At 41.0% G+C, this 15,374-nt stretch overlaps 1 protein-coding gene across 6 annotated transcripts in view; it reads right to left on the bottom strand.

The window, feature by feature from the left end:
• Positions 1–268: 268 nt before the first annotated feature.
• LOC126292120 (zinc finger protein 701-like) overlaps positions 269–15,374 on the bottom strand; it is a 170,085-nt gene continuing 154,979 nt past the window's right edge. For 3 of the 6 annotated variants that reach the window (XM_049985952.1, XM_049985950.1, XM_049985948.1), the window contains exon 7: positions 9,532–11,834. In XM_049985952.1, coding sequence (XP_049841909.1) covers positions 11,165–11,834 — 670 coding nt within the window. In that variant the 3' untranslated portion in view covers positions 9,532–11,164. Of the gene's footprint in view, positions 732–9,531; positions 11,835–15,374 lie in introns of those variants that run through there. The other 3 variants (XM_049985949.1, XM_049985947.1, XM_049985951.1) reach the window with 2 other exon arrangements.

The following is a 15,374-nucleotide window of genomic DNA, read 5'->3' on the forward strand; positions in this document are numbered from 1 at the left end:
AATCAGGCAAATCAGGTTTGCTCTTGGGGAAGGGCGGGTATCGTGGGCCATATAAGGAAAAATGTAAATTACAAAGTTTGTTTGTAGCTTAACTTAGTCATGAGCGAAAAATCATATTTTCAACTTTTTTGCTTTAACTAATAAAAATATATTTAGCAATATATGAAGGGAACATAACACAAAATGTAATTAGAATTAACCTTTTATTTTGGACATTTTAAAAATTGGCAGGTAGTATGGGCCACACGAATATGATTATGTTTATAAATTAAAAAATTGTTTCGAATAAAAGTTTTGTTGTTTAATAGTATGCACAATGTATAACACACATTATAGCTCATTTATCCTGTGATTTATTTAGCTTACAGAGACCACACAAGTAAAAACATATGTAGTCAATGTCCGCACAGAGCTCATGTGCCCAGCCTCCACACTTACTGCACTGAATCCAGTTTTGCTCATAGTTTTCTCCACACACAGTGCATTTTACATCTACAACGTCTTGAGAAGTGCTTGGTGTACCACTATCATTATGAAAATTTTTGATTTGTTCATTTTTCTTATTATTATGATCATCGTTGTTCTTGTTTTGAAAATGTCTCTTTTCCTGTTGTCCTTTTTCATTTTGCTCTTCTGAATCTTTCTTGTCTCTCAGCATATTTTTCATTGGAGTTGATGTCAGTATTTCGCTTCTCTCTGCCTTTCCTTCCCGACATCTCAACTTCTTTTCGCTGCAGGAAAAAAAAGGCAACAGCTCTTTTAAAACACTTGCAAAATCAGAATGTTCACTTGAGTGTAGTGCATTGGAGGAAATGGTGGTCTCTCCAGAAGTGGTTGTAGATTCTGCCTGGGTAGCAATCCGGGGGGAGGGGGGTATCAAATCTGCTGGTGAGATTGACGTGGGTGTCCTAGATGTAGCAACAACAGCCCAATCAGACGTCATCTCGGGGAGAGGTTCCTGTACAATGTTGCTAACATCACTGCCCATAAAGTCCAAATCACTAAATATGTCTGGGTTTGTCGGGTAACTGCCAGTGCATCTAAATCCATTTTCAGTAATATCTAGTCGACAGACTTGCTTGTAGGCATTAGCTACGAATTTTGCAACATCAAAGTCATTAATTCTTGACCCTGGATTATCCCTCATCCACAAACTGCAAGCAGTGTTGTAGCAGTTTTTGAAAGATCTCATGAACGTCCTATCCAGGGGCTACAACTTATGAGAAGTCTGTGGGGGAAAATTTGACATATGGACATGGTTTTCCCGAGCAGACATGATGATATCTAAGTCTTTGAGACTGGCATGCCCATCTACAATCAGCACTGCTCAGGGCTTTGCGAAGAAAACAAAGTGTCGAAGCCACTTAAGAAAAGCCTCAGCTGTCATCCAACCCCTAGAAGTCGGAAAACTAATGCTTTCGGTTGGAGCACCAATCACGACGCGGTGATTCATTCGTTTCCATGGGAAAATAAAAAGCGGAAGAATAAATTGCCCAGTTGCACTCAAGCAAAATAGAAGTGTAACATTAGGCCCCTCTCTCAAGAAGTAATTTTCTCCACTTTACGTTTGCCTTTCACTGTAATTATCTTGCTCAAACGATACGCCATTCTCGTCAGCACTAAAAATTCGGGATGGACAAAAGGAATGCTTTTCTAAAAGAATTTCAAACTGGTTGAAGAACCTTTCGACCCGTGGCTTATTAAGCCCTACACACCACATCAGATTAGTAGATTGTGGTTTTCTGTAGGTCAAATTTGGGTGCTTCTTCATAAAACTTGCATAAAAATCTTTTCCAGCCATTTTCGTCCTTTTGTTGAATCTGTGACTCAAATTTAATTTTTCTGCCAGGTCATGTGACAGTTTCAAAAACGCTGTTTTGAACAGGGGTATTAGTAGCTCATTTGATGGATTTAGATTCAAGACTGACAGTTTTTCACATCTTTCATCAAACACTGCCTTAAAAGACCACATCTGCGGTTTCATATCAGTTGGCTGATTATCTGCTATAGCTTTTAACTTTATTTGCAGAGGGTTTCTAGGCACATGGTATCACTCAGATGCGGCTCTTTCGGAAAGTTTATTTTCCAGTACACTGGCAACAGCATTTTTCATATCATTGTCTGACCATTCTCCCCGACCTTCACCTTCTGGTCTTTCCTTAAATGTTGGTACAATATCCAAAAACTTAAAAAAAAAAAAGAAAATGAGTTCCATGGCCCATACTACTCAACTCACACTGATATGAAAACATGGTACTAAGCGAAACATTGTTAGAGCAAACGAAATGCAGTTGTCAGTGTCTTATATTAATAGAGTCAACTAAATAACAGCTCTAGTTTCATAAGTCTATTCTTACCTGTAATGATTCATGGCGATGTTAAAAAGTATTCGAGGCAACAACTTGTACGGTCACAGACAAACAATAATCACTCACAAGCGATATGACACTGGGAATCAAACAAACTCCCTGCACATGGCGAAATGGCGCTGGCGGCAAAGATTACAATGATCACCGTGCTGCTACCTAGTGGTGAAAAGCTGAAATGCCAACTGGCCCAGACTACGAGGGGTGTCCAGAAACTTAAGTTCCGATCGGTCGCGAAATGGAAACGACTCTGAAAATCCGATAAAGCTTTGCACAGTTGTGTTGGGCAGTGTCTCTAGTATGACCCTACATAGCATCACGTCGCTCTTCTCGTTTCTGAGCTCACAGTGAGAGCGTAAAGATTTCTAGAAAATACTGTCTTCCGCCAAGTACGAGGGCCTGGTGAGAAATTTCGCCGGAAGCTATGCAGCCAACATTACATAACTGTCGTGCTGTTTCTTCTTCAAGACAATTCTCAGCCGCATTCTGCAGGGGCAGTGAAGATACTCCTGCATCGTTTTCAATTGGAAATGTTTGATTACCCACAGTACAGGCCGTTATTGTCTCCCTGTGAGTTTCATCTCTGTTCACATGAACCACTGACTGTGAAGACAACATTTTGGCACAGACACCGAGCTGTAGGCCAGCGTAGAGAATTGGTGGAAAGCACTGGCGGCTGCCTTCTATGATGAGGGCATTGGAAAGTTGGTTCAACGCTACGACAGATGTCTAAGTCAGAACGGCGACTACGTAGAGAAGTAGCTGGAAGGTGTAGATAACTGTTACAAATGAAACACTTCTGATTTTCAAAGTGGTTTTCATTTCTCGATCAGTCCGAACTTACTTTCTGGACAGCCCTCGTACCTGCCGTTCCCTTAAATATGCGCTGCACCTATCGTGAGCATTAGCAGCACTTTAGACGGGATGTAGTGAGTAATTTTAGTCAAGAATACCTTTAAGGCGACAAAGAGACAATCAACAGCTCACCGAGTCTGAACAATGTCGCGCAATAGGGCTCCGAGAAGCTGCATGTTCCTTCTTCAATATTGCAGAAAGACTTGGCGGGAATGTAGCCGCTGTACATGATTGCTGGCGACGGTGGTCACGAGAACGTACGGCCACATTAAGACACGATTCCGGACGACCACGTGGTACTACTGAGAAGGAAGACCGTCGTGTTCAGTGTATGACGTGAAACATGGTACTGCGTCTGCAGCAGCAATTCGAGCAGCAGTTGGCACAACAGTGACACAACGAATTCTTACAGATAGGTTACTCCAGTGACACCTCCGAGCCAGACGATCTATAGGTGTATTCCACTGACCCCAAACTACAGCCCTTTTCGACTTGAGTGGTGTCATGGGAGAACTCATTGGAGAATAGAGTATGCTGTGTTTTCCGTTGAAGACTGTTTCTGCGTCACTGCCAGTGGCGCCCCCGTGTGTCGGTTAGTAAGAGATCAGGTGAGTGCCTGCACGCAATCTGTTGTGTACCAGACACAGTGGCCCTGTACCTGGGATGCGACACCAGGAGCACTCCCCTGGTTATCCCACGCACCCGGCTGCAATTCAGCCTGATGACTTGACTCCTTGTGCTGCCATTCACGAACAGCACTCCAATGCGTGTTTTCCTACAGATTAACGCTCGCCCACGTAGCGCTGTTCTAGTCCAACACGTTGCACAGGGCGCCGACACGTTGCCTCGGCCTGCTCGATCACCAGATCCGCCTCCAGTCGAGCACTTACGGGACGCCTTTCGACGACTACTTAAGTCTCAGCCATAACCAGCGTTAACTGTCCCCGTGTTCACTGACTATGCACAACAAGCATCAAAGTCCCATGCACGTTTACATGCCTGCATTCAACATTCTGGCCGTTACATTGGTAACAAACATCGTGCGACTACGGCCTCCCGCCAGGTAGACCGTTTGCCGGGTGCGATTTGACGCCACTTCGGTGATTTGCGCTTCGTGGTTACACTGGTCGTGTTCTGCCAGTATTTCACATTTGCAATGGTTTTTCTCGCGCTTACATCAGCTTGTGAACTAGCAACCTTTATCACTTAAGTAAATCACCTAGACGAATGTATTCCCGAAATTTCATTACTCTTTATTAATTTTTTCTTGATTTTGGGATTTTTTCTGTCGGTTAATATAGATTTTGATAGGTGAATTTGCGAGTATTAATATATGGAAGGTAAATTACCGCATCTTTTGATTCCACTGACTTACGAAGGTAATCCCAAAAGTAACGATTCCTATTTTTTTATAGGTACATAGACCTGTTTATTTTTACAATGGTTTACATCAGTTTACACCTTGAACAATTAGCTATTTTTCCACATAATCAAAATTTCTGTAAATGCATTTTTGTAGACGCTGTGGCAGTTTTTGTATGCCCATGTCATACCAGCTCGCTGCCATGTTGTTCAGAAAGTTATGAACTTCTTCTTTCACCTCGTCGTCAGAGCTGAATCGCTGGGACCACAATTAACACGGACAGGTACTGTGAGACACTGAAAAAAAAACGGGCAATGACAACGCTCGCCCACACATCGCTCGGCAAACCGTTGCTCTCCTGCAACAGTATCAGTGGAACATAATCATCCACCCACTCTATAGTCCAGACTTGGCGCCCAGTGACTATCACCTGTTCCCTAGGTTAAAAGCAACATTTGGCCGGAAAGTGATTCAGCTCCGACGACGAGGTGAAAGAAGAGGTTCGTAACTTTCTGAACAGCATGGCGGCGAGCTGGTACGACATGTGCATAGAAAAACTGCCACAGCGTCTACAAAAATGCATCGGCAGAAATTGTGATTATGTCGAAAAATAGCTAAATGTTCAATCTGTAAACTGATGTAAATCATTGTAAATTATTGTAGAAACAAACAGGTCTATGTACTTATAAAAAATAGGGGCCTTACTTTTGGGATTACCCTCGTAGATGCCTAAATTTTTTACACCACGAAGGGAGAGTGGTCCATGTATGTTTGTTGTATGTTGTATGTTAACCAGGGACCTAGAAACGACGGAGAGCCTCCGTCCCCGCCGTAGCCGCAGTGGTCCACAACCCCACGACGACTACCGCAGTCCACTTCACCCCTCCGCCGCCCCACACCGAACCCAGGGTTATTGTGCGGTTCGGCCCCTGGTGCACCCCCCCTCCCCAGGGAACGTCTCACACCAGACGAGTGTAACCCCTATGTTTGCGTGGTAGAGTAATGGTGGTGTACGCGTACATGGAGAACTTGTTTGTGCAGCAATCGCCGACATAGTGTAGCTGAGTCCGCCGGGCGGATTCGTGCCGGGGACCAGGCGCTCCTTCCCGCTCCGGAAAGCCGTGCGTGCGTTAGACCGCAAGGCCAACCGGGCGGGCTAGAGTAGTCCTTAGTACCGGTACTTGATATAAATTTCAACTTCAAACGTCTAGCCGTCGTAAGGGGTCTTAACAGGCGGACAGTCAACAAAGTGATGGATGCTGTAAGTGTTATTTTCTGCCAGTTTAGTTACGGAAACCTAAAAAGGCCAGCGCATCGTTAATTCTATACAAGCCGCTGGTACCGGCGAAAGAGAAGTTAGTAGCAATACCCTAGGACGATGTGAAAGCTGCGAAACCTGCGTTAGAACAAATGAATACACTGAACGAACATCGCAAAGACGACGACTATGGAAACAAAAAACTATGAGGAAATTCAGGTAATACGAAAACGCTACTAGAGGTGCCAAAGTTAGGGAACATACTCTCATGGTCAAGATGGGAACTAATATAAAGTATCCTAAAACAGAAGCAGAAATGCTGAAGTCATTTTTCAAATGTTCCTTTACGAAGGAAAACCCAGTAGTATTTCCCCAAATTAACTCTCTCACCACTTCAAATGCGAGTGATATAAATATTACTGTGTGAGTGACATTGAGAAAGTGCTGAAAGAGTTAAGACTGGACAAAGCCCCACGTCCTGATGGAAACCCTATCTGATTTATACCGAATTTGCGGATGAGTTAGCCATACTTTAGGTCCCTTGAACAGAAAACTGTGCCCAGCCGTTGAAAGGAAAGAAAAGATCACACCTCTCTACGACAAAGGCTAATAGAAGTGATCCACACTTCCGTGCAATACTCTTGAAATCTATTTGTTGTTGACTTTTAGAACATATTATGAATTCAAAGATAATGGGCCATCCCGAACAGAATGACTTCCACGCCAACCAGCATGGAATCCAGCATGAAATCAAAGTCGCCTTTATGTATTCTGATTTCCTGGAAGAAATGAAACAACGCAGAGAGGAATATGCAGTATTCCTTGACTTCCGAGAAACATTTGAATTAGTACTCATCATCAAAAGGACAATCCATGGGGTAAGAGGTGAAATTTATGAGTGAGGACTCGTTGCTAGGTAGGACAGACAGCATTTTATCTCGGATGGAAAGTTATCGACAGATTAAGAAGTAACTTCAGGTGTGCCCCACAAAAGTGTGTTCGGTCCCTTATTGTTATTGTTGTATAGTGATGACCCTCCAGACAATATTAACAGTGACTTCAATATTTCACAAATCACGAGGTTATCTGTAAAGATGTACTGTCTGGAAGAGCCTACAAACATTCAGTGACATCTTGATATCATTTCAGAGTGGTACAAAAATTAGCATCGTGCTTTAAATGTTTAGAAATTCTGCACATTAGAAAACAGCTCGAATCGGCCAACTCTTACAACTGACTGGTTGTAACAATAATTAAATTGGCTCTGAGCACTATGGGACTCAACATCTGAGGTCATCAGTCCCCTAGAACTTGGAACTACGTAAACCTAACTAACCTAAGGACATCACACAGATCCATGACCGAGGCAGGATTCGAACCTGCGACCCTAGCGGTGCGTGGTTCCAGACTGAAGCGCCTAGAACCGCTCGGCCACACCGGCCGGCTATGTAACAACAATTATTTAGGTATATGAAATGGAATGATCATATTGGCTCAGCCATACGTAAAGGCGGAGACAGATTGCGATTGATAAATATTAGCGATATGCAGTCAGTCTGCAAAGGAGATTCCTTACAAAACACTCATATGGCCCATTTTAAAATACTGCTCAGCTCGATGGAACCAGTCTGAATAGGGCTAATGGAGGGTACTCAGTTCGTACGAATAAGGACATCACGAATGGACACAAATATCTTTGAGCTATAGGAGTATGTCTCGGAGGTGCTGAAGAAACTTGAATACAAATGCAAACTATCTCGAGAAAGTTTCAAGAATCTAGGAATATACTACAACCCCCTGCATATCGCTCCCACAATATTAGATTAATTACAGCGCGCACAGAGGCGTTTAAGCCCCGTACGTGAATGAAACGAGAAGAAGCCCTAGCTGCTGGTAAAATGCGAAGTACCCTCTGTTATGCACTCCACAGTGGTTTGCAGAGTATGGATGTAAATGTAAAATTTCGACGGATAGCCTCTAAGCACTGGCAGCTCCGATGAACTCCGTCAAGGCCAAAACAAATGACGTTTGGTTTGAGAGGAGTTCACGCAGCGGTCGCGGTGGTTAATACGGGCAGCGGAACGCCTGTAGCTGCTGCCAGCAGTCAGAAATAGGAGCCGCTCCGCGTTACACCGGAGAGAACACGGGCGAATGAGCATCAATAGAAGAGAGTCAGCGAACGTGAACTCCCTCAGCAGTAAACGGTAGGTGAACGCAGGTGAACTGTAATCGGTCGCGTTCAGTTTGCGTTCGCTAGTGCTCGCTTGTGCTCCGCTGAGTATTTACGTTTCATTTGTTCATCACAGGACCTTTGCGTCATTCGATTTCTGTTATCATTGCTGTGTATGGAGACATTTCGTGCTTATCTAGGTCGCACAAGGCTTTATTGATTGAGGCATCTGTGTACATTGATTTCCCGTATACTTGAAATTTATATCTGTTGCTGGAGCCACTTATGGACACATCCAGCAAATGTAAACCATCGACTGTCTGGTGTTCAAAAGTGCAGACGATTTTCTACTGCGCTTTATTCACTTCTTTTGCAAGGTCCTCAATTTCCGCTGTTGTGCCATCACCACATATTTGTGGTGTTGCATCCAGTGAGCGCATCCAATGCATACAGTAGTTATCCGTCATGTAATTCATTTGCTCCATCTATATTCTTGATAAATGTCACTTCAACTGTGAGTTCAATTGGCAGTATCAATTTTTTATACAAAATGTACTATATTAGTTTTGTAATATCCAGTTCGCAAAATTAACCATTCGCTACTGCACTTATTAAATTAGCATTCTCAGCACTCACCTCATTCATACTACGCAGTTTCAGTTTTTTAGTCACGGAGAAGCTTAAGCTACAATCTGTGCTGTCAGAACTTGTCAGTAAAACGCGTCCTTGGACACAGACATAATTTTCCGATGTGAACAAAAATTTCAGTCGACAGTATGGTGGATACTGCATTGTTTTTGTGCAACATATAAATGGAAAAAGTGTTTGTGCAACGATCACAAAAGCGAAAACCGAAAGAAGTAGCTGTAGCTAAATAGAATTGTTCTTTTGCACAGGTCAACTGCAGCATCCAACTTACGATGTACCAACTAAATGGTGAAATATGTAATGTGACAACTGAAAATAGGTGAAGTCCGAAACGCGTTTTTGAATAAAAATACATAAAAATTACACTCACGATTTGGTGCATCCCATGGTCAGTGATGTCATCTGATCTTCCAGCACATGATTTTTTTCTCAAGCCCATCATATTTTCACAGCGGCTTCAGAGCACAGGTGGATTGAGAATCACAATACACGAAGAGCTAATGGTCAAGAAACGATTTAGAGAGTAACGAGGAGACTTCGTGAATGTGTTCCACAATGCACGCCAATTATGGAATCCATTTGTTTAATGTACTTTCTAACAAATAAACATTCGCTTTCCAGTAATGGCTATGTGTATAGGACAGTTATGTATAACTTATACTGGTGTAAACATACGTTAAACCTCATAATAACCACAGAAATATGAATTATTTCACATGGATTTCCTTCTACTTTCTATGCTTAATTCTGAACAAAGCATATGTGCACCTCAATTGTATGGATGTTTAAGTCATACTAAAAAACTGAACTGCCACCTGCTCGCGCCTAATGGATGACAGCTGGTATGATGAATTTTAAGTAATTCCTTCGATTTTTTTAGATTATTTGTTTATTTCATTTTGGTGAAAGACACTTGTTACAGCCGTTTCACACAGAAAATAAACTTTGTTACGTATTTTAGCTAGAGATATGCAAAAGTGCCAAAGTACCACAAGCATTTCTACATTTTGTTGCAGCAAAGCCTGAAATTTCAAAACTGACTTAGCAGTAACCATGAGTAAGGACTAGGCTAACTGCTGATGACCTAAGGGGAAACGAATTTTAATGGTACTATTTGAACACACGCACACGCACACGCACACGCACACACACACACACACACACACACACACACACACACACACACACACACACACACACACACACACTTCTGTCAAAAATTACCTAATCTTAGTAATTATATATGTAACATGAAATGCTGCAAAATGACCAAAACAATGAGTTAGTTACCAGTAGCTGATCACTGTGGAAATTGAATATGACTCAACAATTCTGAGACATAATGAAATCTCTTTTCCAACAAGATGCACAGTGATACAGATTTGCACAACCTCTTCATACACGTGTCATTATCACCTAAAGTGGAAAGTTCATTTCTAAAAAATCTTCACACCACTCTTATATCAAAACATCAAGCACAATTATAAACTGAACTGCCAATGCTAAGATAGTGACACCTCAACATCAATACGTGCTACTGGTACTTCAGTTGAAAGTGATGGACAAATGTTGTTGCATTAACTAAGCAAACGCCACATTCTTAAATTGTAGTAGAAGAGACTATGTCACTTAATTAATAGCTCCTACTGTACTTCTCTCAGTTAAGAGCTATAAATTTTTGATTTTAAACTTGACATATCAACGTGTTGGGTTTTATTGGATGGTTCTATCTTCTGGGCGCATATCGCGCAGTGACCACAGCACACTTGCAAGGTCTGAGCATATGAGGAAATTTGGTCATAGGTTCCTTTCAGCTGCTACAAGGTCCTACAGTTAATACGTAGCATTCAGTCATATACAGTGGACCTATTTGGTATGTGTGTCTTGAAGATACAATCAGGAACTATGGTAATCATCTTAACCTGCCTATCTTTATTTCTAAAGTGTTACGACCAAGCATACAAGAAATGGTACGTATGTAGTTGTGTCATATGTGGGCCACGTTTTGGTTGTTTAGAACAAATGGCTTCTGGATTTGTTGAACTGTTTTGTTTGGAAGTGTAGTGTCAATAGTAATTTGGAGCTAAACTTTGATATTTCATTTACATCAATACCCATGTTCACGTCTCATGCTGGAGTAAAATCAGATATCTAATATTACAAAGCCAGTAACAAATTTGCAATATTGTAAAGAAAAGGCTATAACCGTTCTGAACAACAGCATTACATGCAAACACCACATTAATTACACAACTTTATTTTTATATGTGATAATCAAAACTTTATCGCTATTTCTCATGACCCTACAGGACAAGCAGACATATGAACATACCGGATGAGAAATTTCACACACTGGTAAGCCATTTCTGCTCTAGAACTTCTTATGATACAATCACATCGACAACTGTTTAAAGTATATTTATAGGCTGTGCTGATGTGATTTGTGTGCGAAACTGACATCTTATCCCATTGCAGCTCATTGTGAATGTCTTTGGAAACATTTCTCAAGTATTTGGGCATTTCCTCATGTGAAGCAGTAAGTGTTTTCTCAAGTTGCTCTCATACGAGAATTTCTTTTGACAAATGTTACAGTTGTATGGTTTTACACCAGTATGCACTCGCGAATGTTCCCTCAAGTTGCTCATGTTTCTGAATCTCTTATGACAGAATTCACAGTTGTAGGGGCGCTCACCAGTGTGCAACCGTGAATGCTTTTTCAGGTCACTATTTTGTACGAATGTCTTGTTGCAAACCCCGCAGCTGAATGGGCGTTCGCCAGTGTGCAACCACGAATGCTTCTTCAGATCTCCATTTTGTATGAACGTCTTGTTGCAAACGCTACAGCTGAATGGGCGTTCACCAGTGTGCACTCTGAAGTGTCTCTTTAGATTGGCGCCTGTTGTGAATGTTTTGTTGCACACACTGCACGAACGTAGACGTTCACGTCTGTCCACGTGTGTGTGCTCCCTCATTTCCTGCAACTGTGCAAACGTCTTCTTGCAGATGGTACATCCGTGTCCCATAGGCATTATACCACTTTTATTTCCACAACATGCTTCCTCCGTTGTCGTGCATTGTTCCCTGTTGCCTGTTCCTGCAGCCAGGGAAATGTTGGTAACCAAACAGCTGCTGTCATCATTACTCTTGTCATCCTCCGCACCAATGGAAACAGTACTGCGAAAAGTGGAGAAAACTGTGTTAGAAAGTATTTTCAGAGCAGTACAACAATCAAAATGAAAAATTATATCAACGAATGTTAGGTCGCCAAATGTCTCAAAAGGTGCTCCAAAACAGATTATTAATTAAGATCACACAGCCTTGAATCAACATATTTTAAGCCCCTTTGAAGAGGCAACAAAAAAAGATTTGAGGTCATTTCAGGCATTACTTTAGGACTTAAAAGTTTTTAAATTTCTCTGAGAATTTCAAAGAAGTTAAAAATAACCAAATTCACTGACAGCGCGATTAATGCAAAGTGAAACTCAATCATAACTCTGGCAGACGTAGAAAATTAACTGATATGGACCACAGAACTATAAGGCATATTACGTGAACTACATCAAAATCAATAACTCCATTACAAAACTATTAGATGCTCAACATCAGATAGTCATTTGGTGCTGTTCTCGATTTGTTTGGGCATGTTAAGGGATTTTCATAGTTTTCCTAGCATTCAAAATACACTAGGACGAAAACGGAAGTAGGACTTGCTTCGACTATTATAAATGACGCCACCTTAGTCGTGGAGCAGTGGATAATAACGTTTACAGAGCGATGCACCATGTAAAAGACGTTGCACTGAGAGAAACCTCTGTAAACCTTGCGGATTACAGGAAATAAACTACTTAAGTGACGGTGTGTGGTCACGAAAAGTTCGATCCAAAATTTGATTGAAAATGGTCACAAGTATTCATCTTGAAAGGAAAGTCGACAGGTAATAGTGTTCAGCTCAACACTCCATAGTTTATCAAAAATTAAGACTTCTGTGTTGCGTTATAGCTTAATAAACCCTTTCAACTCTTGACTGGTTCATGCATTTTTGATATATTATCACCCAGTAACTAATTATAAATTGGAATTATTGCTAGACAATTCCGACTACAGTAATCGTAGTAGCGTCTATTTTAATAAAACATTATTGAATCTACCAATGCATTTCTGATATATTATCACCCAGTAACTAATTATAAATTGGAATTATTGCTAGACAGTTCCGACTACAGCAATACTAGTAGCGTCTATTTTAATAAAACATTATTGAATCTACCAATGCATTTTTGATATATTATCACCCAGTAACTAATTATAAATTGGAATTATTGTTAGACAATTCCGACAACAGCAATACTAGTAGCGTCTATTTTAATAAAACATTATTGAATCTACGAATCTGTAATGCGACTTGGGCCGATATAACACTGGTCACGACGCTGCTCAAATGAAAATAGGTTCCTTTCTGATGTCACTAAGTTCTTTAAAATCTAAGCTAATCCATGTGGCTTGTTTTTAGTCATCAGTCTTCTGACTGGTTTGAAGCGTCCTGCCACGAATTTCTCCCCTGTCCAACCTCTTCATCTCGGAGTAGCACTTGCAAACTACTTCCTCAATTATTTGCTAGATATATTCCAATATATGTCTTCCCCTACAGTTTTTACTCTCTACAGCTCCCTCTAGTACCGGGAAAGTTGTCCCCTGATGTCTTGACAGACGCCCTTTCCCCCTGTCACCTTATAAGTGTCTTCCACACACTCCCTTCCACTCCGATTCTGCACTTTCAACACTCGCCTGTAGCACCACAACTCAAATCCTACGTTTTTCATCTATTCCAGTTTTCTGGCAGTCAGTGTTTCACTACCATATGGTGCCGTGCTCCAAACGTACATAATCAGATATTTTTCCTCAAATTTAAGTTATGTTTGATACTAACAGATTTCTCTTGGCTAGGAATGCACTTTTTGCCAGTGCTAGTCTGTTTCTGATGTCCTCCTTGTTCCATCCCATGGTTTATTTTGCTGCGTACTCAGGAGAATTTCTTAACTTTATCTACTTCGTGGCTATTATCCTGGTATCTTTCTCACTGTTCTCATGTCTGCTACTTCTCATTACTTTTGTCTGTCTTCCATTTACTCTCAATCTATATTCTCTACTCGGTACACCGTCCATTGCATTCAGCAGATTATGTAATTTTTCTTCACTTTCACTCAGGATAGCAATGTCATCATCGGATCTTATCGCTGATATCCTTTCACTTTGAATATTAATTCCACTCTTGAACCTTTCTTTTATTCCCGTCACTGCTTCTTGGGGGTGTAGCTTGAACAATAGGGGCGAACGACTACACGCTTTTTAATCCAAGGACTTCGTTGTTGTTCTTCACCTGTTATTATTCATTCTTAGCTCTTGAACATGCATGTTACCCGTCTCTCCCTATAACTTGTTCCTATTTTCCTCAGAATTTCTAACGTATTACACCATTTGACATAGACGGATGCTTTTTCCAAGGTCGACAAATCCTATGAACGTCTGTTGATTTTTCTTTAGTCTTGATAACAACTTGAACATTTCCACTAAACTAATCATTGCCCAATACATAACATACTGTAAATTAGAATCAAAGAATGATCACAGTCAACCATAAAGCTTTAATCTGCACTCTAGGATTGTCATACACTATTTTGCAATGCACATGGTCTGCTCTGTGCTTTAAATAAGTGAGATTCATTTTTACAGGATTTCTCTTCGACTCTTTTTAAGCTGCAGCGCTTAATTTGAGCAGTACTTCCGTTTTTCTTTATTTCTAGAGGATCCCGAACAAATTTCAGGTTTTTAATGAATACGTATTCCATAAGGCTCTTGCATTTACGTAAAAAGTTCAAATATGTACGATCAAAAGTTTCTTCTGACACCCACATTCAGTGACACACATTAACCACTTTCCACTTCGATAAAGATAGGGCCCATGACTAAAAAGAAAGAATTACTCTCTTTGTTGACTGAATGAGCGTTGTTTTCAGTGTTGCTTGAATATTGGCTAGCATATGAATTATTGTACAGCAATTCTCGTCCACTGGGTGAAGGTGTTATACTGCAATTAGATGTCTTATTCCAAATTTTATTTAATATTTGCTGAATCTAGTACAAATCTAACCTATACAAATCCTTCTACTTTCAACAACAATGCGAAGCTTTCATTTTAATTGTTAGGTTCACAGTACAAAGCTCCAGATTAGAAATTTTGAAAACCGAAGAAATCTCAACTTGTAGTAACAAGTAAGCACCCTCTGGCACGGCACTTAACAGTGGTTTGCAGAGTATGTTTGTACATGTAGGACTGGGTTTCTCTGCAACATCCTGACAGCAGGGGCGGGTCTCTCAAACGTCGATGTGAGACACTACATACCAGAGCGACAGCGGGTTACTGAGGCAAGCAATCTTGTCTGGGCTGTCGGTGTAAATGTAATCGTTTATTATGAATTAATATAGGTCTTCAACTTGTTTTCTGAACATAGGCTGCAAAAGAACCTGATGAAAGCGTCATATTCCATATATGCAGATCCGTTCACTTGTACTTCCGTATTATGAGGAAATTAATAGCCTTTTGTATGTACGGGTCCACAGAGGCTGTAAATTTTTGAGGGAGGCCTTTTTCCTGCGCAGGATGTTTTATTTGAGGTGTTCACTTTATTTCACAATTTAGCGATTAGCTAATTTCGC

Source organism: Schistocerca gregaria, chromosome 9 (assembly GCF_023897955.1).
Source record: "Schistocerca gregaria isolate iqSchGreg1 chromosome 9, iqSchGreg1.2, whole genome shotgun sequence".
Taxonomy (NCBI): Eukaryota; Metazoa; Arthropoda; class Insecta; order Orthoptera; family Acrididae; genus Schistocerca; species Schistocerca gregaria.